At 40.8% G+C, this 25,175-nt stretch overlaps 1 protein-coding gene across 13 annotated transcripts in view; it reads left to right on the forward strand.

The window, feature by feature from the left end:
* Nucleotides 1–836: 836 nt before the first annotated feature.
* Aak1 (AP2 associated kinase 1) overlaps nt 837–25,175 on the forward strand; it is a 174,910-nt gene continuing 150,571 nt past the window's right edge. For 6 of the 13 annotated variants that reach the window (XM_046432276.2, XM_046432280.2, XM_046432282.2 and 3 more), the window contains exons 1-2: nt 2,212–2,367; nt 2,682–3,061. In XM_046432276.2, the coding sequence (XP_046288232.1) occupies nt 2,899–3,061 (163 nt within the window). In that variant the 5' untranslated portion in view covers nt 2,212–2,367; nt 2,682–2,898. Of the gene's footprint in view, nt 964–1,965; nt 2,151–2,211; nt 2,368–2,681; nt 3,062–25,175 lie in introns of those variants that run through there. The other 7 variants (XM_046432285.2, XM_046432284.2, XM_046432286.2 and 4 more) reach the window with 3 other exon arrangements.

Here is a 25,175-nt window from a genome sequence, read left to right on the forward strand (position 1 = left end):
ATATGAAGCAAGGAAATCTGTGGATTTGTCATTTTAATTGTTACTAGAATCTTGGAGAGAATGAAAGGCAAGGAATCTAGTGTTTTTGTTTTTTTTAAACCACCTCACTCAGATTTTGATCAAAGCATCCAAAGCTGGGCTGGGGATGTGGCTCAAGTGGTAGCGCGCTCGCCTGGTGTGCGTGAGGCCCGGGTTCGATCCTCAGCACCACATACAAACAAAGATGTTGTGTCCGCCAAATACTAAAAAATAAATATTAAAAAAAAAATTCTCTCTCTCTATCTCTCGCACTCTCTCTTTAAAAAAAAAAAAAGCATCCAAAGCTACCTTAATCCTATTGGAAGTTTTTGTAGCTCTGAAGTGAGATTTGAGATCTATATAAACCTGACCTTGGTCTGGTACTAGGAAAGTTGAGGAAAGTAAAAAATTGACATAGCAACAGGACCTAACAGATTTTCTTTTAAAAAAAGTTAGTCAAGACTAACAGATGAAAAAAGATGGGGGTCAACAAGCTTTCCCATCTATTTTAAGATCTGTTCCAAACTTACTTTGACAAAAATTTAGCCTTTTAAGGAAGGTGCAGAGAACATGCCTCCGTGGGCTTGCTCTGAGGGAATGTTTTAGCAGGTGCTGCATTTCACCCTGGAGGTGGCTGCATGAATTTGTGAACTGAGGTGGCAACACTGACTCTCTCCGGAAGAGAAGATGTTATCTCTACTCAGGGAGTTTAATTACAGTGGCACTACCTGAAACCAGAAGCCGCAGCAGCAGCGGCGGCCGCCACCACTAGCCCAGCCCAGCCCAGCTCAATATTCAGATCAAGGAAAGCAAGAACCATTCCCCGCCCCCCCCACCCCCCTGTTGGGGCACCCTTCTCTATTCTCCTCAAATACCAGCTGAAGAAATTCTGGGACGAATAACAAGCCCAGAGGGCTGTCGCAGCATTAGAGTGAACAGGTGGAGGTGAGAAATAACCTATATTCACAGATCAGAAAAATTATGGAATTTTTTTTGGGGGGGGGCGCGGAGGGGGCAGGGATTCGGTATCATCAGGAAATCTAGGGACAGAAGGGCACCAAGCGCCTCCCAAATCTTCTGCATTCGACCGAGGCAAATCACACAGCCCACCCCCGCCTTCGGCAAGCAGGCGATTTCAGGGCAAAATAAACAACAGTGGAAGAATTTTGAAGGTCTGGCTAGGGATGGGGTTAGTGAGGATCAGGCAAACCCATAGCCTCAGCAAAGGTGGAAGAATTGAGGGTCACCGGGGGCTGATAAGCCCCGCAAACTTTGAGGTCGAAGCAACGGGCGCTCTTCCCCAGGATGTGCCCTGAACCCAGCCTTGAGCAGTCTGTCGGTTTGAATCTCGCCTGCAGATTTCCGGAGGAGAAGCTGACCAGGCAGGCGTTCTTTCAGCGCCTACCTCGGAGCTGACCGCCGAGCCGGCTCTATCACCTGGGAGCAATAGTACCTTTCGAACTCGGGGCGGGGTGGGGGTGGGGGGGCGAGCACCAGCTTTCTCTTAGGGCTGGAGTTCCGATGTGGCATGAACCCACTGCTAGCACCGTGTTCCCATCGCCCTCTCTCCTCCACCTTCTGCTCAGGTGACGTCTGGAAGCCCCGCAGGGCCAGCTTGGGGCTAAGCGGTTAAGCCGCGTCCTTCAGGTGTCAGCCTCCATCTGTTTGGAAACCATAACCCCCAGAGTCCCTTGTGCCAGGAGGCCAGGCCGCAAGTAAGATGGCTCCAGAAGAGTGGAACATGCAGTAGCGGGGAAACCTAGCCCCTGGCAGTTTTTTTTTTTTTTTAACCGGATGTGTTTAAATAACCGAATCCCTACTTCTGCACCACCCCACTAACCATCTTCGAGGCCGCGGAGGCCACGGTCGGCGCCCCGCCCGCTCCTCCCAGGCGCATCCTGGGAGTTGTAGTCCAGCTGCCGGGCTGCGCTGAGCTATCTTTCCCAGGGTGCCCTGCGGCAGGGCGATAGCAACGTTCTTTTTCAAGACTCTTTCTGCACTGAGACCCCCTTCTCCGGTTCTCTTCTCGTCATCGACTCCTTCTTGTCTGTCGCGACCGAGGAGGGCCGTAGACGCGGGGCAGCCGGGCCGCGCCGCCACGAGAGGCACTTCCGGCGGCGGTTCACTTCCTGGTTGGGTGGATGGAGCCGGGCGGGAGCGCGCGCGGGGGAGGGGCGGCGGGTCAGTCTCAGCCGAGCGCTCCGGGAATCAGCTGGCGGGCGGGCAGGCGCCGAACGCGGCCGGGGCTCTGGCTGCAGCGCCGCCTCCTCTCAGCGTCGCAGGCCGGCACGGCGGCCGTGACAATGTTGCGGGGCTGGTAGCTGGGCGCCGGCCGCCGAGCCATCTCAAGTGGGTGCCGCGGGGATGCTGCCTCTCGGGGCGGCTGCCTCTCAGGGCGGCGGGGGGTTCGGGGAGGAGGGGGAGGCAGTGCCGGGCAGGGTCGGCGCTGCCCAGGGCGGCCCGAAATCCCTTCTTTCTCGGAGCCCCGGGCCACAGGGATCTGGGGTTCTGGGACTGGGGATGCGTTTTCAGCTCTAGGGTTTTTCTCGCTAGGAAAATGCATGAAGCCTGGATGATGGCTTTTGCTACCCCTAGGACTCAGCAGTTGAATTTTTAAGTGTGTTACTGATTCATCTTTTCTCTCTCTTCCTCTGTCATCACAGGTTTAAACTTACGCGAATCGCTCTCTGGAGGAGGAGGAGGAGACCCGCCGCGCGATTGACACGCATATTCCTATAGGCATCCTCCTTCAGCCCCCACCCCCACGGCCGGATTCGGGTGGCTCCTCTCGGAGCTGAAATCCGAGAAGAAATCCTTAGATCTCTTAAAAAAAAATCTAGAAACCATCGGTATTTTGCTTTCCTGCTTCCTATTTGCAAGATGAAGAAGTTTTTCGACTCCCGGCGAGAGCAGGGCGGCTCTGGCCTGGGCTCTGGCTCTAGTGGAGGAGGGGGCAGCACCTCGGGCCTGGGCAGTGGCTACATCGGGAGGGTCTTTGGCATCGGTCGACAGCAGGTCACAGTGGACGAGGTGTTGGCCGAAGGTAAGGTGGAACTCAGTGCTCCGTAAATTAAAAATCTTGTGCTGATGTGGCAAGACTCTGGTTTCTAGTTGTTGAATGTATGAATGGGTTTTGACCAGTTGACCCTCCCCTTCCCCCTTCACTTTCCCTGTGAGTCATTGTCCTTGAGAGATTTAAAACTGAGATTGGAAGTGACAGAGCTTAAAGGGGTAGGGGTTGCCGAAATTGTTTACTTCACTGGCTTTTTATTTAAGAAAAAAAGCGTTGAAAAATCACCATGGTTCCCTTACCAAATTATGCAGATCATATGTGCAAAAGTGTAAAGCTTCATATTTAATGTGGGGTGGTGGGCTTGTGATCTTCTGAAACTTGAAATATTGATGTCAATGCTGAAGGGTGGAGGTGGAGGGAATCTATAAGAAGAGAGAGGGGTTTCTTCAACCCAACTTTCCCACTTCCCTAAGCAGACATTTGAAAGGAAGACAGTATTTGGGGGGAATAGAAATGTATTTTTCCAAGGGCCAAGGCTCTTGGTGAATTTTACTAGGTTTGTTTCCGGACCCAATCAGATCCCTAGGATATAGCTAAGGTAACAAATTATGTGAAATGAATGTGACTATTTTGAATTCAGTCTTGGAGGCCCCTGTTCCTCCTGTTTTTATTAAGAAAAACTTGTGAGTGGCCCTGATTTTGTTTTCCCTCTATTGACCAGGATGTTTTTTTGGATCTGTGGAAATGCCTTGTGTGTGTGTTCATTTGTATATCTATATCTATGTATATGTGTGGATATATATCTTTATCTCCCAGGCTTTCGGGAAATCTTTGCCTGTCTCTTTTGATAACCTTAACCTCGACCTTCATAATTATGCCAGACTCATAGTTTTCACAACTCATTGCCTGCTTAGTGTGCTTTTAATTTTAATAAAAGCAGCAATTTCCCTTGGCATGAAGCAATTCAAACTAATTGGATGGGGCCAACCTGCTGTAGGTTATGTTATAGACTGTGAGGTGTTGGGGAAGGGGGAGGTCTCTATTACTGTAACATGGTGGTAGGGAACAGCTTATTAGCTAGGGAAGAGAGAAAGCTAAGAGGTCTCTTTAAAAAGGAGCCTTTTACAAGCTAAGGGTAAAACAGGGATCCCTACCTGGACCTAGGAAATGCCTGTCATGATATCATATAGGCTGGTGGGTAGGTTGGGAAGAGGGAGAATCTGTGTTTGTCTTGCAGCTTGTATAACCACTGGATTCAACAGGGCCAAGTTTCTGGGGATAGGTTTGAAACCAGCACTTGAAAAACACTATTAAAAAAAAAAAGGTACCTGACACCTAATGTCCTTGTGAAATTATTGCTCTTTTTTATTCTCAATATTGCTTTAGCTGGACTTAATTTGGGGCCTGAGTCACTGTCCCTCTGGATCCTTCCTTGTGGGCTTTGGTGCAGGATGGGAGATGCTTCTGTGCCCACTGCCAGATCTGTACCCTTGAGTCTGATATGTCTATTTCATCCCTGTGCCAAAGCCCTTGACTGCAGAGGGGTGAAGAAATAGAGAAGTGTGTGTGAGGGAGAGATCAGGAGGAATGAGAGAGTTCTTTCCTCCCTGCTAACCTTATAGCCCAGGAACATATTGTTTAGCTTAGATGTTATCTCATGGATGGTGTTGCCCTAAGTGATGCCCATTCTTCAAGTCTGAGAAGAGAGATGGGGAAGAAAAAAAAGGCAGAATTGGTCTTCATTATCTAGGCTGCCGTCCTCTGTCCTGGAATTCATCCCTGAGAATGGTGCATCATACCTTATGATGTTTTTAAGCAGAACTTAAGGCTTGCAGCTCTGCATTCATTTGTTTGTTTATTCATTCAACAAACAATTATAGAATGCCCATAATGTGCCTGGCATCATGCTAGGCTCTGGAGACATGATATTAAACCAGATATAAGAGTTTACAAACTGCTGTAAGAGATGGAAAATAGCCAGATATAATAGAGTGATTAGTGCTATCATGGAGGTATGCTTAGGGTGCAGTGGCTGCCAATTTGTTTTTTGGGGGAACCCAATTTTTAGGGAGCCAAGAACTGTTGCCTGGAGAAAGTGACCAAAGAATGAGTAGGCGTTAACCAATGTGGTGGCAGTATGGGCAAAGACTCAGTAGCAGAGAGTGTCATGTAAAATTGGGTCTGGCAGTGTTGTTCTTAGTGTTCTTTGACTGTAATTGAGTTTGAATTTGTGGCTTTAGAAATATGTAGATATGTGGGAGTTAGTATACAAAGTGTTTATGTAGTGCCTACCAAGACCAAAGGCACTTCTGAGTTCTGAATGGGATGAGAGATGTCTAACATGTGAAATCTGCCTTTATGGAGCTGCCAGTGAATTTGGGAAGATAAGATATACACTGATCTGTACAGTAGTATGGTTTTTAGCACTGTAGAGTTGGACAGGTCTAGGTTCAAGTTCTGGATCAGTTCTTTACCAGCTGTGGAACTTGGACAAAACATTCTAAACCTGTCTTGAATCTGTTTCCCTATGGCAGTGTTCTTAAAGCTTGGAGCCCTTATCATGAATAGTGTCATGACCTGGGAGCTTGTTAGAATTACAGATTTGTAGGCCTCACTCCAGAGACTGTGGGTGTGGGGCTTTAACAAGTTCCTAGGGAGATTTTTGGGAACCACTGCTCTGTGAATGGTCTTGAGGATTAAATAAGGATGTATGTTTATATACACATAGTATTTAACATTTTTCAGGTGGTCAATAAATGATAGCCACTGTTTGCCATCAATATATATATTTAGTTAAAGGGAATGTATGTCAGTGTGAGGGCTGTTTTGGCTGTTGCAATCCAAAGCTTTTTCCCCATTGTGGGTGGGCTGATCCAGATGTTCTTTGCAAAGGTCTCATTAGCTCATTAAAGGATCAACAGATAAATGTTGGGTAGTCACAGTCCTTCCTTGGCCCCTCTTCTCTGAGTCTGTAGGTGCTCACCTATTTACCAGTCCCAGCCAGAGTTGTTTAAGGACAATGAGAGTTATATACTATATGCCCAGGGCAGTGATCAGGCAGTTTAGGGAGTTTGGTGTGGGGAAGGCTTCAAAGAGATTTGATTACCACCACATCCTATTGAGTATTTCTTTTTCCCTAATGTGGGTATTGGTCTGTGCTTCATAATGAGGAATTGAAAGAACCCTAAGAAACAGATGCTAGGTAAGACAGGAGAATTCTGGGTTGCTATCTCTCTGTCAGTTGCATTAACCTTGCTCTTCTGATTCACTAAGTATTCCAGAGGGGACACAGCTGTGGGTAGGGGGAAGTGAAGGCTTTAAGTCTTGAGTTAGCTATGGGTGTCTCCAGGCAGGGTGCTGGGGTGGATACTTTCTAACTTTTTTTTTTAGTGAAGATGCTATTATGAGATGCTAAGTCATGTCTGAGTTAATGGGCATGTGATATCAAGGGAAGGTTTGGTTTAATCTTCCAGAATGAGCTCAATGGGAGAATTAGAGCAGTGCTTAAAGAAGGACTGAGAATTGGTGCTTTTGTTGTATTTCCTTAGCTATATGAGTCCTTATTTCTAAGCTTTAACAACAAGGAAGTGTTGAATGCCTGCTGTGTCCGATACAACATCCTTGAGCTGTATCAGTTCTGAATAAGGTGGACAGCTGGCTTCTTAGAAGGGTTTTATCGCCTAGACCAAAAGAACCTAGGTCCAGTGCTAATGATAACTAAGATGCCCTATCAGAGAACTAGTAATTTCTCCTATCTGTAGAATAATGTAGTGGGGCTTAAAAATGTGTGAACCACCAAGAAAAAAAATTCATATATGGCATATAATTCAAACACATTGGTAGTATTGATATGAGGCATGTATGTACACATCTTGTAAACATTTATTTGTGCTTCTTTGTGGCAGGCACTGTGTTAGATTTCAGAGACAATAAATAGGTTGGATGGGGCATGGACGAGTAGACCAATAAGTAGCAAATAACCCTGAGATAAGCATCTAATACTTAGTATGGGCCTTGGCATGTGGTAGATATTAAGAGATGTTAAGATGATAAAGAGAAGGGGTCTGGGGATGAGGGCCCCTAGATGATGGAAGTTTTGAACAAGAATGGAAATTACCCAGCAGATGTTCCAGCTCGGGGTTACCCAAGGACTTCTAGCCAGAGGCAGTGCATATGCAGAGGTGTAGAGTGGTGAAACAAAATCAGCTTTGGGAATACTGACTTAGTTTAATGTTAACATTTGGTGTAAGTTTCCCTCCATAATCAAGGAAAGGACATAAAGTGGTAGAATGAAATTCCTTTACATTTGCTCTCGAAGGTACATTTGAATGTGTTTGCTGCTTACTTTCTTTAGTGGCCCTGGGCCTTTTGAAGAATTATCAAATCTCTACAAATAAGTGCTGTTCCTCTACTGTGCCTCAGTCCTGTGCTAATTGTGGGGAAAGGGAACAGCTAATATCTGGGGAAGAGGTGTTCTAGAAGTGTCCTAAGAGGCAAGAAGCTTGAAGCAGAAGCAGGCAGGTGTGGGGAGATGGTGTAGGTAGGGAGTGATAAAATGACCACTGTTATGGAAAGGACTGAGCAGGGTGACTGAGGATGTTTGACTAGACAGAAGGTCTGTTGGCGAGACAAGAAAGAAATTAGTTTGTGGAGAACCTTGAGAGCCAGGCAGAGATTAGTTATAAGCACCTGAGGCCTTCTCTTGACGCAAGTATCAGTTTGATCCCTCCCACTTCAGATGTCTTTGCCTGCTGGGAAGTCTGGTTTTTTAGAGGCAACTGCAGATTTTCAGGGGGTGGTTTGAGAATGGTGTCTTCTTCCTGGCTTCGGGTATGATGACGATTATAGCTTTGCTAAATATAGCCAAATCCAAAATTCAGAAATGAAGTCCAGAATAAGCATTTGCCATGGTCAAAGCCTTTTTGTTGGTCTTTCTAATGAAGTCAAGCTCATTTAATGAGAGATAATGAAGAGAGAACACATGGGTTTTGAGTGGGACAGTGTGGGGGAAGGCATATAGTTGTACGTCATTAGATAAAATGGCATGAAGAGTACTTGATAAAGGCTTAATAAATATTAACAAAATATCTCCTCAAATACTACTGCATTCGAGCCATCATTTTAACTTGCAATATTTGAAAGTTAACCTTTCAGAAAGGGGGCTAATACCACCATCCACTTTCATCTTGCACTCTTGGAGGAATGCCTTCAGAACCTACTTAAGAGGTAACTGTGACATCCGTGTCTGACAGAGACAAAGAAATAGAAATAGAAATGGTATTATATACTGAAGTAGCATCTAGGCTGTGAGGTAGCAAAGACTCACCTGCAGTCTATGTTTTTGGACCCATATTTTGCTGTATTGGAAGAGCAGTGCATTATGAATTGGGAGATCAAGGTTTGTCATTTTATTCACTGCATTGTCCAGTAAATATTGCCGAAAAGCACTGACTCTGTGCTGGCATCATGCGGAGATGAATAAGACAGTTCTACTTTGAGGAACTCACAATCATGGAACTTGAGATATGTGAGAAAAGAGTTGTAAATGCTACAATGGAGGATGTAAAAGGCCCAGGGCAACCAACCAAGGGGAGCATTGAGGACATCTTCAAATGTGAAAACATTCTAGGCAGAGAGGACAACATGGCCAAAGACACAAAAGCAGGAAGGTGCACTGTTTGCTGGCAGCTGTATGCCTTGAGATAGAGGTAATAATCTATTAGCAGCCCAGGGCTGTGATGTTCAATAAAATAGCCACAAGCTACATTGGCTATTTAATGCTCAATAATCTAAAATTAAATAAAATAACAATTTAATTCTTCAGACACACTGGCCATGTTTTAGTTACTTAATGGCCACATGTAGTAGTGCTTACAGTTTTGGCCAGGACAGATAAGACTATTTTGTCATCAAAAAAGTTCTGTTGGGCCATTTGTGTTTAGGGCAGATGTCTAAATTTCTAGAGTAGCACTGTTAAAAAGCTTGCTATCCTTTCATATATGTAGCTTGTTTATAAGTTATATTCACGTCCTACTATCTTTAGCCAATATCTTAAGGCACACTGTATCCTTAGGATGAAGTTCATCATGAATGATAGTGGATGCAAATCCATATTTTAAGTGATCTTATTAACAAGGTTTTGGTGAACTTGTTACGTCTTTTTAGACAGTAATTGTTTTTACATTGTAATGATGAATATACCAGAAAGAGAAACGACAACTTTGTCATTCTCTTGATCATTTATACTTGTATTATCTTTAATCCAAGATTTCGTTACAGGAATCTTTTTAAGCCTCTTGTTTGTTTTATGAGGGTTAATTCATTTAAAACAATGTTACTAGAAAATCCACTTAACCAAGCCCATGTGAACTTCAAAATCTGACAGTGAGCTAAAAGGCTGTCAGAATCAACCTCTGATATGAGATGCTATAGACTCAAAGGGTGTACTTGTGTTGGGCCATATGTTACATATATATATATTTTTTTTAAAGAGGGAGGGAGGGAGGGGGGGAGAGAGAGAGAGAGAGAGAGAGAGAGAGAGAGAGAGAGAGAGAGAGAGAGAGAATTTTTTAATTTTCGGCAGACACAACATTTTTGTTTGTATGTGGTGCTGAGGATCGAACCTGGGCCGCACGCATGCCAGGTGAGTGCGCTACCACTTGAGCCACATCCCCAGCCCCATATGTTACATATTAAAGATAAAATCTTATTTTTCCCAATTTTTTTGTTGTGGTAAATATATTTAAGAAAATCTACCATTATAACCACATTCAAGTGCATAGTTTAGTGATAGTAAATACATTCACAGTGGTCAACCATCATCATCATACATCTCCATAGCTATTTTCATCTTGTAAAATGGAAATTCTGTACCCATTAAACAATAACTCCCTTTACCCACTTCCTCTCTTCTCTGGCAACCACTGTCCACTTTCTGATTCTTTGATTTTAACTACTTTATTTTATTTTTATTTCTATTTATTATACCACATGTTAGTGCAATCATAAATATATTTTTGTGACTGGCTTATTTCACTTAGCATAATGTCCAATTTTAAATGTCCATGCACAAGGGTTCCTGTTTGTCTATGTTATAGCACATGTAAGAATTTTTGTCCTTTTTTTATATTGGGGATTGAACTCAAGGGCACTCGGCCACTGAGCCCGAGCCCGAGCCCTAGCCCCAGCCCTATTTTGTATTTTATTTAGAGACAGGGTCTCACTGAGTTGCTTAGTGCCTCTCAGTTGCTGAGGCTGGCTTTAAACTTGCAATCCTCCTGCCTCAGCCTCTCAAGCCACTGGGATTATAGGTGTGCACCACTGTGCCCGGCATTTTTTCCTTTTTAAGCTTCAATAATCCATTGTGTGTGTGTGTGTGTGTGTGTATACACCCCCCCCCCCTACTTTTTGCTTATCCATTCATTTGTTGATAGACATGGTTGCTTGCACCTTTGTGAATGATGTTGTGAACATTGGTATGCAAATATTTCTTCAAGACTCTGCATTCAATATTTTTGAAGTAGACTTGCTGGAACATTAATGTTTTGAGGAACTGCCATATTGTTTTACACAGTTTAATCAATTTTAAATGTCCACCGCCATACACAAGGGTTCCAGGTACTCCCCGTTCTCACCAACACTTGTTATTTTCTGTTTGTGATAGTAGCAGTCTTAAAGGGTCTGAGGTAGTATCTAATTGTAGTTTTGGTTTGTATTTTTGTAATGATTTGTGATGTTGAACATCTTTTTACATGTTTACTAGCCATTTGTATATCTTCTTTGGAATGATGTTTATTTATGTCCTTTATCTGTTTTTTAATCAGGTTTATTTTTTGTTGAGTTTTAGGAATTCTGCATATTAGTCCCTTTTCAGATATATGCTTGGCAAATATCTTCTTTCATTCTGAGGGTTGTCTTTTTACTCTGAAAATCTTTTTCATAAGATGAAGATAAAAATAAATAGAACCTTTACATTTCCTTTCTGTACTGAAGTGGTTTGTTTTGGATACCTTGTTTGGAGAGCACTCAACTAGAGCAGTGGTTTGTACCCATTCTTTGTTCCTCAAAACAAGACAAAACAAAACAAACAACTGAAAGTACTTCTCACTTTAGTAGAGAAGATTAGAATATATGCAAATAGACTGAGCAAGGTGTAAAGCAAGGTTCTTAGAAGGAGGACACAGAAAATACCCAAACAAATCATGTTCACAAATCTTTTATAATATTTCAGTCCTTATTGGTTTCCTTCCACTCAACCCCTCCAGAATTTAGAGATTATACCATACACCCAGCATTATAATAGACATTATTATGTGGAGTTCACTTGTTTTGTGCATGTTGGTCATATCATTCAACTGGGAAGGCAGGAGCCAAGTCTTACTTCCATTACTCCTCTCTTTGCCATAGCATCTCAGACGTAATTGAGAACATCCGTAATATTCAGTAAGCCTTGCTGGCTCTTATACATAATAACATTATACCTACATCCTCTTATTTTATGATCACAACATCCCTGAAGAGATAAGAAGGATAGTTATTATTGTACACGTGAGGAAGCAGTGGCTGAGAGCGGTTAAATGACTTCCCTAAAGCCATATTGAGAACAGTAAGTGGAAGAACTTGAACCCAGGGCCCCTAGCTGCAAGAGCAGATTCTTCCTAAAAACCTTTCCTTGTACAAACATCTTTTCTCATGACACTTTTTTTGGTGGGGAGTACTGGGGCTTGAACCCAGGGCCTTATGTGTTTTAGGCAAGGACTCTACCACTGAACTACACCCTTGACCTCTCTCATAACACTCTTGCCCTTTAATAACGCTTTTCACCTAGGTGTGGCACACACCTGTAATCCCAGCTACACAGGAAGCTGAGGCTGGAGGGAGGCTGACACTGGAGGATCTCAAGTTTAAGGCCAGCCTGAACAACTTGGTGAGACCTTGTTTGAAAATATATTCCACTGCCTAATTGTTACAGATTTTATTCCATTTTTTTCTCAAAAGGTTGGTTGTGATCATTATGTGAAGTTTTTTTTTGTTTTTTTTTTAAAGAAAACTGGGACTAGAACCACCATTTGACCCAGCTATCCCACTCCTCGGTTTATACCCAAAGGACTTAAAAACAGCATACTACAGGGACACAGCCACATCAATGTTTATAGCAGCACAATTCACAATAGCTATCCAACTTAGATGCCCTTAAATAGATGAATAGATAAAAAATGTGGCATATATACACAATGAATTATTACTCAGCATTAAGAGAGAATAAAAACATGGCATTTGCAGATAAATGGATGGAGTTGGAGAATATAATGCTAAGTGAAGTAAGCCAATCCCCAAAAACCAAATGCCGAATGTCTTCTCTGATATAAAGATGCTGATCATAATGGGGATGGGAGGGAGCATGGGAGGAATAGACAAACTTTAGATAGGGCAAAGGGGAGGGAGGGGACTGAGGGAGGATGGGGTTAGGAAAGATGGTAGAACGAGGCAGACATCATTACCCTAAGTACATGTATAAAGACATGAGTGGCATGACTCTATTTGTGTTCAACCAGAGACATGAAAAATTATGCTATTTGTGTAATATGAATTGAATTGCATTCTGCTGTCATATATAACTAATTAGAATAAATAAAATAAAAAAATTTAAAAAAGAATTATGTGGTATTACTTAAAAATTATTTATTGCTAAACTGTCTTTAGTGCAAGATTAAGATGCACAGAATACTTGTGAATATACATTGAAATTAAGTAGTCCAAATCAGTGTACATCATTTTTTTGTGACAGACTAGCAAACATTTTTCTAGTTAGAAGAAAAAGTTAGCACATTAGCTGTTATCAATTTGTGCATTATAGTTGAAATATTATACTTGAGAAAAGTATGGGCTTAAGAAATTTAATCTTCTGTGTCTAAAGATTCTGCACTGCTATCATTGGTTTCCTTATATGATACGAGGTCTTTAGCACTACTCATATAAGTTGTGTTGACCATTAAATGCTCCAAACCATGCAGGTCATTTTTAAAAAATGTATTGACTTTGAGCATGGGTTGAGAATTCTATGCCGGCATCCTTCTCAACTGAATCTCCCTATGAGCCTTTAAAGGCATGAAATGCTTCCACAACCTTTTGGGGTTGCTCATTGTCTCAGTCCATTTGTACTGCTATAACAAAACACCATAAACTGGGTAGTTTATAAGCAACAGAATATTTAATTTCTATAGTTTTGGAGACTGGGAAGTCCAACATCAGAGCGCCAGCATGGTTAGGTTTTGGTGAGGGCCCTTTTCTAGGTTGTATGTAGATTGCCCCACTTCTCAATGTGTCCTCACTAGGAGGAAAGGGGAAGACAACTTTCTGGGGCCTCTTTTCTAAGGACATTAATCTCTTTTAGGAAGCCTTTTCCCTCAAGACCTAATTACCTCCCAGAGGCTTTACTTTCTAATATCATCACCCTGTGGTGATCAGAATTCAACATATGAATTCTGGGGGAATGCACACATTTCAAACCATAGTATTCTTGGACTGGGGCTGGGGCTCAGTTGTAGAGTGCTGGGGCTCGGTTGTAGAGCCTGGCATGTGTGAGGCACTGGGTTCGATACTCAGCACCACATATAAATAAATGAACAAAATAAAGGTCCATCAATGTCTAATAAAGAAATAAATAAACCTTAAAAGAAAACAAAAAACAACAACATAGTATTCTGATGTAGGAATATGGGGCCAGAGATGTATGTAGAGTCCTTGCCTAGCATGCACAGGGCCCTAGCTTCGATCTCCAGTACCACAGAACAACAACAAAAACAACTAATGTGGGAATATGGGGAGAATTTTTTAAAGTTAAAAATCCACGTTCAGTCAGTGGTAGAGTATTATTACAACTGTCCTCAACCAGGGCCTACTAAGACCTGCCATGCTACCTATTTTGGTTTACTGGTTTATTTCTATGAATCGCTATTTTATGCAGAAAATCATAAGAGGATTATTAGTTATGATGGATTAAGAAAGATTTTTTATTTATTGATTCTGCAAATATGAATTTAAAAAGAAAGTCAATTGCCTCGAGTCACACAGCCTATTAGGTCCTTCTGAGTCACCTCAACTCTCTTTTCTCCCTACATTGGTCAACACATTGTGTTGTTACACCTGGCACTATTGACATTTTGGACTGAATAATTCTTTGTTATAGGGGGGTGTCATGTGCACTATAGAATGTTTATAGTATTGTTCACCTCTACTCACTAGATGACAAGTTATACACACCTACCCTGTTATGATGATGAAGAAATGTCTTCAGATATTGCTAAATATCACCTGAGGGGCAAAATCACCTATTTTTAGGAACATATATGTTCAGATGTTTAGTCTTCTTTTAGTGAAGTTGAAGTAAGTACTGCAATATTTTTGGGCTTTTTTGAGGAATTAAATTGCCTACATGAACAAATCAGATGCTCTGTATTTATGTCCAAACCAAAAGAGCCTTTCATCCTATGTAAATTTGAATCATTCAGGAGTAATGAATATTAATGGATAAGATAATACTGACTACAGTATTTTGTGTTCCTCTTTTTGTTATTAGTGTATTATCTGTATTATGATTACTTAATCTATTTTGTATACTTTGTAAACAATCTCAGTTTTTCTGTTACATTACAGATAATTGTTACAAAAGGAGAGTCCTTTTGAGTAAAATTTCCATCTTGGTAGAGGGCAAGTTCCAGAAATTGAAACAAAGTTGAAAAGTAAAAACTTAGTTTCATTTAACATCTCCTCTGGTTGGATCAGCTTAAGCTGATCACTTTTCTTCTCCGGCTCTGAGTTAACCTTGGCAGACAGTGGATGGCAGAGCCAATTAAAGCTTTGTTATTTATAATTTCTGAAAAGCTTAGAAATTTTTGGACCAAAGAATCCATGGCATCCCTATATTATTATAATAGAAGGCTAAGCATAGCCTCAATGCCAAATTATCATTTGAAATTGTAATGATCTTAAATAACAATGCCTTTCATCTGGGACTTGAATCCTGGAGAAAGCAGTCTAATGCTATGTAATTTGTTTGGTGCTTGCCTTGAAGGACATTTACAGCTATTGTACTGGGACCTTTAGGGTGAAGGATAGATTATTTTCCTTTTGGTATTGAGCATGAATTTGAGAAAAAAATGGCAACTTGTTATGGAGACAGGAAGAAGAAATGGGACTCAGGTATTGTTGGTTGGGCCCTCCCTGGAGGACTGGGTTCTGAGCAGCATCTACAGAGGTGTTAGGACTCCTGTTTATAACTTGACTCATCATTTTCCCAAGTCAGTGAATCTGCTCAGTTCAGGAAATACTGTTTCTTCTGGATTTGTTAGACTTGTTTAGGTTTCCCTGGGAAGTAGCCTGATCCTGTTCCTCAGGCCTTTGTCTTCTTCTCTTTTAGAATTCTGGAAATTGTGTTTGTGTGTGTATACATGTGTGTTTGATGTGTGTATACATGTGTGTTTGATGTGTATATACATGTGTGTTTGTGTGTATGTAGAGGGGGGTTTGCAGGAGCTTGCATTGGAAGAAATAAATTCCATTGGGCCTTTTGACTGAAAAAATCCTGGTTTGACCAGAAGATGTAACACAGTAATGATCTGGGAAAAACTTGATATCCAGTGCACTTTCCTCTCCTCCATCTGAACTAGAAGAATTGCTGACATTCTCCTTAGAAGACTTTCAGGGTTAGCTCTGTGTGTAGTGGTTTAAAAGCATGGGCCATGGGGGTAGGCAGCCCTTGACTTGAATCCTGGACCTGTCCCTGTGATGTTGGGCAACTTAGTAAGATCTACTCTTCTTACTTATAAAATGCAAAAATATGGGTTGTAGTAAGAATTAGATGAAATGATATATGCAAAAAACTTAGCATAGTGTCAGGCATATAGATGGTTAGCAATCTGTGAATGGTAATTCTTAATATTCGAGTGTGTGAATTTTGTTTTTGTTGAGAAGTATTTGTTTTGCTCTGTGTATAGCCTAGTGGAGCTGGAGTTAGGAAGAAGCTGTGTATACGATAGGAAATTTGATGATATATGATATGGCCTGTGTCCTCCTCATCTCTATTGAATGGTGTTTGTTTTTTTCCAGTGCTTTACTCATGTTGTTCTCAGTGCCTGGGCTATCCTCACCTTCCCCAACCACCTATCTTACATGCTTACAGTATTCACCACAGCTGCTTTTGGATCCAGTTTTTCTTGCCAACAGGGTTGATTATTTTAAGCCCATAATCTCAAAGTTTTTTTTTTTGATATTTATCTATTTCATTTGTATCTATTTTCTATTGTTAGATAATCCTTTCTTTGGGTGCAGAGTGTAGACCTTAGATGTTTTTGTATCTGATTCAGGATTCTTAAAATGGGTACTCTAGAGAATAAATTAGCTGAATAAGTATTAAAATAAATCAATACTAGTTCAAATTCACTGGGTCAGCAGAAGAGATCAGATAGATTCTAGATATACAGACCTCCCTCATCCCTATTTCAATAATATAACAGTTCTATGTTTGAGAAAGTCACATAGCTTATTATAGTGACAAGAACTATTGAATCTAGAGTTTTAGTAAAGTCAAGAAGTAACAAATTCATGAAGCTGGGGTTGTGGCTCAGTAGAAGAGTGCTTGCCTAGTATGTGTGAGGCACTGGGTTTGATTCTCAGCACCAGATATAAACAAATAAATGAATAAAGGTTCATCAGTAACTAATAAAATTTTTTTTAAAAAAAGAAATAACAAATTCAAAGTAAAGTAGAACATTTTCTAGAAAGTCATATAAATCTCTTTATTGATTGAATTAAATTCTTGGATCTAGTACTATCTCAAGAGTAAAGGTATAAGAGATAAGTATCTTAACTATAAAAATGAACTCTAGAACTATTTAAATGCTATACTGTAAAGATAGAGAGTACATCAAATATCAAAAACTCAAGCTAGGTGCAGTGGCACTCGCCTATAATCCCAGCGGCTCGGGAGGCTGAGGCAGTAGGAGTTTGAGTTTGAGGCCAGCCTCAGCAATTTAGCAAGACCCTAAGCAACTCAGTGAGATCCTGTCTCTAAATAAAATACAAAAAGAGCTGGGAGTGTTGATCAGTGGTTAAGTGCCTCTGGGTTTCATCTCTGGAACCAAAACAAAGCCAATAACAACAACAAAAACCCATATATTGCTAAAATTTATCTTTAAGCCAGCTAACTGTACATTTACTTTCTAGTGTATAATGGGTCTTGGCCTGCAGCAAATTAGGACAGTGATTCTCAGTCTATGTTTGAGGTATGAGATGAGTCAAACAGGAAGGGAATAGTAATTTGAAAATGTATACATTGGTCCCAGGTTCAGCAGGGAAAGGAGGAAACGTCAAAGAGGATGGGGATTGATATTGTCCCTTCTTTAAAGGCACATCATAGATTCAAGGGGTTGGATTGTAGAGAGGGCATAACAATTTCATATTTATCAAAGAGCAACTCAAGAAATGAGAGACATGGTGGCTAAAATTGATTATTGTATGTAGCAGTTAGAACATAGGTAGGCATTTGTTTCTCCCTATTCTTAATAGTCTCAGAGAGGAGTGGAAAAAGGGATCAGCAACAAATCCTGCTGGTGGTTTATCCTGTGAGCTTTGTGACTTTGTTGAAAGGTCAGCTCTAGATGGTTGTCTGACCAGAGATGAGAATTCACTTGAAAAAGGTTTAATTTTTGGTAATATAGACTGTCTTAGAAAATAAAGTTTTTCCGTCTTTTAAAATCATAGTTCAGAAAAAATACCACAAAATGGTTATTTAAATGGCTCTCTACTCAATTATAGGTCTCACTCTAGCAATTATAGGGTGATTTTTTAAGATGATGGGACAGAGAGGTGTCCAAGTCTGTGCTGAAGTCCTTCTTCTGGGTTAGCTCACATAATATAGACCAATGACTGTATGAGTTCTGGGAAGCAGGTTGTCTGGTCTCACCTGCCCGGCAGGTGTCTTCTCCTTTTTGAGCTTATCTTTTCTTATATAAATAAGGAGACCACTGGATGATCCAAGTGTTTCTTGTAACTCAGACTCTTTTTTAAGTTCTACAGTTTCTGTTCAGACTGTTTAGGAGGGAAAGTGGGTGGGGTTGATTAGATTGAAGTGTTAGGCCTGTGTAGCTGGGACTAAGACAACATTCCTGAGATGGATTGTTAACCTTGACCTGCCTAAATTTTATGTATTGAGTCATACTGGCAGGGGTCATTATTAGTGGAGGTAAAAGGTTCCATTATTTTCCACTCACCTTTCCGTATTTTCCCCTTAAACTTAGAAAAATTGTTAATCATTGAATGTTGGAGCTGAGAGAAAGCTAGGATGGATCTTGGGCTTTTGGCTTATGAGGCTGGGTAGATAACAGTATCAATAAAAAGAAGAAAAACAGTGTTTGAGGGAGAGAATGACTTGGTTGAGACTTTTTTTTTTGGGTGTGGGGTAGGACCACCAGGGTTAAACTCAGAGACAACCACTGAGCCATATACCCAGCCCTATTTTGTATTTTATTTAGAGACAGGGTCTCACTGAGTTGCTTAGCATCTAGGTTTTGCTGAGGCTGGCTTTGAACTTGTGATCCTCCTGTCTTAGCCTCCCAAACCACTAGTATTACAGGCATGTGTCACTGTGCCCAGCCTTAGTTGGGACTTTTTTGCATGAAATGCCAATAAAATTCCAAGTATGGGTATAATTCAGGACTGGCTTGTATTTTAGAGAAAAACTTGGACAGACATTGTTATACTGTTTACTGTTTAGTATAGAACTTTTTCTGAAGTATGTAATTTATTTCCTGTCTTCTAGAACATATGTCACACAGGATGCATCCTGATCTGAACCTGTCTAGTGACTACCATGCCCTGTACCCCGGGAAAATTGCATTCCTTGTTCACCAGATTCCTTGTGTGTGACAAGAACTAGATACTAGTAAAGTTAGTTTCCAATGCTAACATTTTATGGTTCTTTCATTTCTCAGATGCATGGGTTGCAGTCTTTTTTGAATTTCATGATTATGCTTTCTAAATTTTTCTTATGAGTCTGTCAACTCTCAACTTCTAACCTCTCTCCATATCCTTCCTGAATTAGTGTCTCTCTTTTAACTTGCTGCCTTTGATTTACTGTGGACTTGAACACTAGATGACTAAGCTTGTTAAATGTGCGTAATACACTCCTTGGTTTATACCAAAAGGACTTAAAATCAGCATACTATAGTGACACAGCCACGTCAATGTTTATAGCAGCTCAATTCACAATAGCTAGACTATAGAACCAGCCTAGGTGTCCCTCAATAGATGAATGGATAAAGAAAATGTGGTATATATACTCAATGGAATACTACTCAGCTTTAAAGAAGAGTGAAATTATGGCATTTGCCAGTAAATGGTTGGAGTTGGAGAATATCATGCTAAGCGAAATAAGCCAATCCCACAAAACCAAAGGCTGAATGTTTTCTCTAATATATGGATGCTAACTCACAATAAGGTGGAGGGCACTAGGGAGAAATAGCATTACTTTACATTTGGTAGAGGGAAGTATGGGAGGGGAGGGAAGGGGATGTGGGGATAGGAAAGATAGTAGAATGAAACAGACATCATTACTGTATGTATATATGTGACTACATGACCAATATGATTCTGCAACATGTACACTCAGAAAAATGAGAAATTATGTCCTGTCTATGTATGTTATATCAAGTGCATAAATGCATTCTACTCTCATGTATAACTAATGAAAACAAATAAAAAATTTTAAAAAACCACACACAAAAAATAAAGACTAAATAAATTATTCAATAAGTTCCCATCTTATGATGGTTTTCACTAGGGAAAAAAAAAAAAAAGAAATGTGGGTAATAAGAAAGAAACATCTTGAGAGTCTGAGAGCATGAGGATCCTGTTTGTTGTTAAAGTACACAGGCTGAAGTATATGGGCTTCGTATCTCTTGTTGGCACACAAACCAGATTTTTATGTCTCATGTTCTAAGAAGGTTGAATTCAAGAGATAATGGGCTATCATTTGATATTTATTATTAATAAAATGTATTTATAAGCATTTGTCTGAAAAGTTTATTATCAGTGCTTGGGGACTTCTACCTACTTTCATTTCCCTCTGCTCATTGTTCCTTGCCTTTCAGCCCACCCTCCTCAGTCTCTTCCCCATACATGGGATATATGGCAGTGCTCTAGGCACTGTGAAAATATTGTTCCAGTTATTCAGTTTCGATTTGTTGAAACAACAGAGTGGCTTCCAGGGTTATAATTTACTGTTCAGTGTTGGGTATGTGTATATATCTAGAGGGGTCCAGCTGGAGAGTCTTGAATAGTGCTCGGTGTTTGAAACTGTGAGGTGAATACTAGTTCTATACATAATCTTTGGTTGATGTAGAAGAAAGCAATCAAGAAGTCTTAATATTTTCTTATTTTTGGAATACAAATTAATCCAAAGTAATATTAGAATGATTAAAAGATTAAATGATTAAAATCCAGACAAAAAATAATATGACTTATAATCCCTCAAATTAGCAATGTTAACGTATTGGTATGTACCTTTGAAGACTTGTACATTTTCATAAAAATAAGAATGTGCCCTATGTCTTTGGTAATCTGCTCTGTCACTTAGCAGTGTATCCTGACTCTCTCTGGATTAAAGGTTTGCATCCTCAGTTTGGCTGGTTGTTGGAGGTGTTGCTATTTACTTACCTAACCTTCTTTTACTAGATGTTCAGATTATTGTATAGCTATTACAAATTGAGTATTCTATTGCTTTTTTGAAATAAATTTCTGAATGTGAAATGGCTGGGTCAAAATAGATGTATATTTTAGCTTTTGTATAAACTAACTTCCTGAAAAATTAAAAGTATATATACTTCCATCTTGTTTATGAGGCAGGGCATGTTCTCTCCTTTTCTTTCTTCCTATTTCTTCTTCCCTCATAGTCACTTACGCTTCTTTGCTAAAGTTTTGCTTATGTTTATTTGTTCATATTCCTGTTAGAGCATTCATCTCTTAATGATTTATAGGAGTTCTTTTCATATTTAAGATATTAACCCTTTGTTATATGCATTGCAATTTATTTAAATTTTTGTGCAATCAAATATGTCAGTCTTTTCTTATCTTTGTCAGCAGTCACAGTTGGAAAGGCCTGAGGAGAAAGGCAGGGCCTAGATCACAGAGCTGTGAATCTGGAGTTTATCTTCGAGCAATCTGGGAACCATTCAGTTTTTCAGAGGGAGTGGCATGTCAGAGACAATTTAGATAGGTTTGTGGAGGGTGACCTGAGGTAGCCAAGGCTAGAGGCAGAGCATGTAGAAGGCTGTTGCCATGGTCCTGGTAACGGTGGTGAGGGCCTGAGTGGCAGAGTGGTAGTAGGAACAGAGAGGACTGTACATGAGTAATATTTCAGAGGTTTAAGCACAGGACTTTGTGCTTGACTATTGGAGGGAAGGAAAGCTGCAGAATTAGAGCAATTTCAGGTTTCTAGTTTGAGTGCCTAGCTAAATGACATAGAAGTGACCCTGACTGAGCTGTGTCATGTGGGAAGAGAAGGAAGGTGAAAAGAGGCTTAATAAGGGAAAGTGATGAGTTCATTGTTGGCCATGATCAGTACATAGTGTTTGGTTATTCATTGCTATATAACAAACAACCCTAGAACCTGATAGCCTAAACCAACTCCAGTTTATTGTTTCTCAGGATTCTCTGGTTTGACTGAAGGTTCAGCTAAACTTGACTTAGGACTTTTGCTCATCTTATTTGAGGTCTGTCAACATTGTGTTTACTCTGGCCTCTCCTCTCTACTATTATCTGAGTTCTGAGCCTGGACCAAAATGTTTCTAACACCCATGCTTCACCCTTAACAGAAACATATGTCAGGGAAATACAGGAAACACTGGGTTTATTCACAGTTCGTTGTGCATGTCCTGGGAGATGCATCACTGTGAGAGTTGGGTGAAGGGTATGCCTTTTTAAAATTTTATTTTATTAAATAGGGCTAAAAACTTTGGGGAGCTTGAATAAATTATTTTTAGGAAAGAATACCTAGGGAAGTTGAATGTCATGGAATTGATTTGTTTGAAGCTGTCCATACAAGGATCATTTGAAAATCACTTGTCAAGAGTCAGAAGAGGAATGAGCTGAGTATGGAGTTGATGTTGAGCAGCAACATGTAAAGGATAGCTTAGTAAGAAAAGCCCCCAAATGAGACAGAGGAGCAGTATCCAGAGGGGTGGGAAGAGAAGGAGGAGATTGTAGTGTCTCACAGCCATGGAACCCTGTAGTTAAAAAGCTGGAGTAAAGACGAGGGCCAGGTATCCCAAATAGGCTAAGTGGAATAAAGTCTGGGAAATGTTCTCTGGATTGGGCAATGATATGGCCTTGGCCTCCACAAAAGCAGTTTTAGAAAAATTAGAAATAGGATAAGAAATACTGAGAGTTGATGAGTGGGATCACTAAGTCTAGACTTTTTCTTAAAGAAGTTTGAATAAGGAAAGAAAGGGAAGTATCATGGTAGCTGAGATTGAGAGATGTGTGAGCATATCAGTGGGTGATGGGAAGGCATCTGAAAAGGGGAAAGAGGAGAAGGAAAGGAAATTGGTGAGTCAAACAAGAATGAGGGCAGTTCCTGATGGAACAGGGCTGCAGAGGAGACAGGAAGACATGGAGTCTTCTTCATCTTTAAAATTACAATTTTTTAAAAAATATATTTAGGCCAAAAACATCCCTCTTGATCTCAACTTGCCTCCTTCTCTACTCAGGACAAAAGCCTTTTACTTCACCCAGTATAACAGAAAATCCTGTTTGCTTTACATTCACAATACATCTCCCAATACAAACACCATGCTGCTGTCTTCCTGGGCTTTGGATCATGGTAGCTGTCTCTTCATTTCTGCTGGAGCCTCCTAGGTCTACTCTCAACACAGTAGCCAGAGCTCTCCTTTAAAATGCAGATCATTTTGGGCTGGAGATGTAGCTCAGTTGGCAGAGCTGCTTGCTTAGCGTAACCCAAGCTCTGGATTATGTTATTTCCGGTATCACAAAAACAAACTCAAACAAAAAAACAAAACCATAAAATATAGGTCATCAAGTTACTACTCTGCTCAGAACCAGTGACTCCCTATCTCACTCAAAATAAAGCTATAGATTCTGATGTGGCTTGGAGGTGCTATGCTTGGCCCATGGTTACCTCTCTGTGCTCTTTATTATTTTCCACTTTGGTTATTGTATTCTATGCACACAGGATTCCTGGAGGTTCCTTAAGACAAGCCAGGTTTTTGTCTCCCCCTCAGGGCTTTTGTATTTGCTCTTCTCTCTGCCTGGGGAATGTGGTTTCTCTGGTTAGCCCCAATGCTTGTTCTCCCTTACCTGTTTCATTTATAGGCACCTTCTCAGGGAGTCCTTTCTTGCCCATTCTGTTAGACACTGCAGCCCCTGCCTTCCTCTGATGCTCTGTATCCTTCTTCCCTGCTTCTGCTATGCCATATAATTTATTTTTTTTTTTGTTTGTTGTTTTCCCTCTTTGGAATGAAAATTTCGTGAGCTTGCCTGTTTTGTTTATAGGCCTAGAACCATGTCTGTCATAGTGTTGGCATGTAGTAAATATTTGGGGATTCAATGGACAAATGAGTGAATGGGATCAAGGCCGAATCCTGGAAAAGAAAAGGAAATTTACCCTCTGAAACAGGAAGAGATAAATGAATTCTGATAGATGTAGATTATAATGGGAAGGCTGGTGGAGGATTGGGGGAGATGCTCTCAGTTTTGTGAAATAAGGAGCCAAGGTTGGGTGCTGGGGGGATGGTGAATGTGGAGCTGAGGAGACTCCTGAGGGCTTGGGTTAGTCATTGAGGGGAATGAAGAGAAGGAGCTATCCAAGGTTAAGGAAGGGATCCAGGCAAGGATAAAAGCCATGAATTGATGAACATAGTTCTACAAGGCTGTGTGATTTTTCTCTGGTAGAACTCAGGAACCTGGTGTTAGGAGCACAGGAAGGTTTGGCGATTGACCCAGGTTGTTGGGTAGGTGTGATGGGAAGCCAGGGGTGCAGAGTAGCAAGAACAGCACAGAGCTGTTCATGTCTGGATAGTCAACCCTCTGGCAAGAGTGGGGAGACAAGAATATCCAAGGAGCAGGTTGATTGGGAGAAAATGATAAGAGTCAGAGCATGGAAGACTGGATATGTCTGAAGAACAAATCAGGTAAAAATGAAGTCAGAAGACTGGAAGACCTGAGGGTATGTATGTCAGAAGGTGAAAGACTGGCAAGTAAGGTTTATGTTGACAAGGTTTAACATGTGGCCGTGGATGTCAGTGGTGGAGAGGACCAAAGATCATTTTAGTGAAGGAATTTAGAGGCTGCAGCATAGGAATGAGTCCTCCTGTGGATCTGGAACCACCTAGGGTGGTGGTAGGAGTTGTGGTAGAGAAGAAGCCAGGGTGCTAGAGGCTTCAGTGACTGTTGGGGAGTGAGTAGGAGGGTGGAGGCACAAAGGCAGGATGGAAGCCAGAGTAGCTGGATGGCAGGAGCTCAAAGTAGCAGCAATTGTTACATGAGGGTGGAGGAATATTGGTCTGGAATCAGCTCAGGAGAGCAAAGAAAATTCTGACCTCCTGCCCTGAGGTACTGAGATGTAGGAAAATATGACGTTTAGAGGGCCAGTGGTGCAAGCAGTGTTGGCTGTGCAGGGAGCAGTCCAGAGCAATTCTGAAGGTTTATCTTTTGCCCAGATTATAGAGCAGTGTTGTTTTTATTGTTATTGATGTATTATTTATGACATTTATTTGATAGCTTTTGTTTCATATTAAAATGACATTTTCTTTTATTATGTTAATCATTATGTTTATTTACCTTTATATATATATGTGTGTGTGTATATATATATGTATATATTGTGTGTGTGTATACACACTATAAATACACACAATTTTTTTTTTTTTCTCTTTTGGGTACAGGATTTGAGAAGATTTTTACATGGTTGCTGTAGAGGTATCCTTAGTACTTGATTTTGAATTTGCTTTTTGGGTTTTATTGCTGGAAATTTCTGCTCATCTTTAATTTCTAAGCTGTCCCAGTTAGGTTGGGGACTTAACCCCTACTTACTTTCATTTTCCTCTGCTCACTGTTTCTTGGTAGCTTTTTT

Source organism: Marmota monax, unplaced genomic scaffold (genome assembly GCF_021218885.2).
Source record: "Marmota monax isolate L192 unplaced genomic scaffold, Marmota_monax_Labrador192_F-V1.1 WCK01_AAM20220418_F8-fsc00106, whole genome shotgun sequence".
NCBI classification, from domain to species: domain Eukaryota; kingdom Metazoa; phylum Chordata; class Mammalia; order Rodentia; family Sciuridae; genus Marmota; species Marmota monax.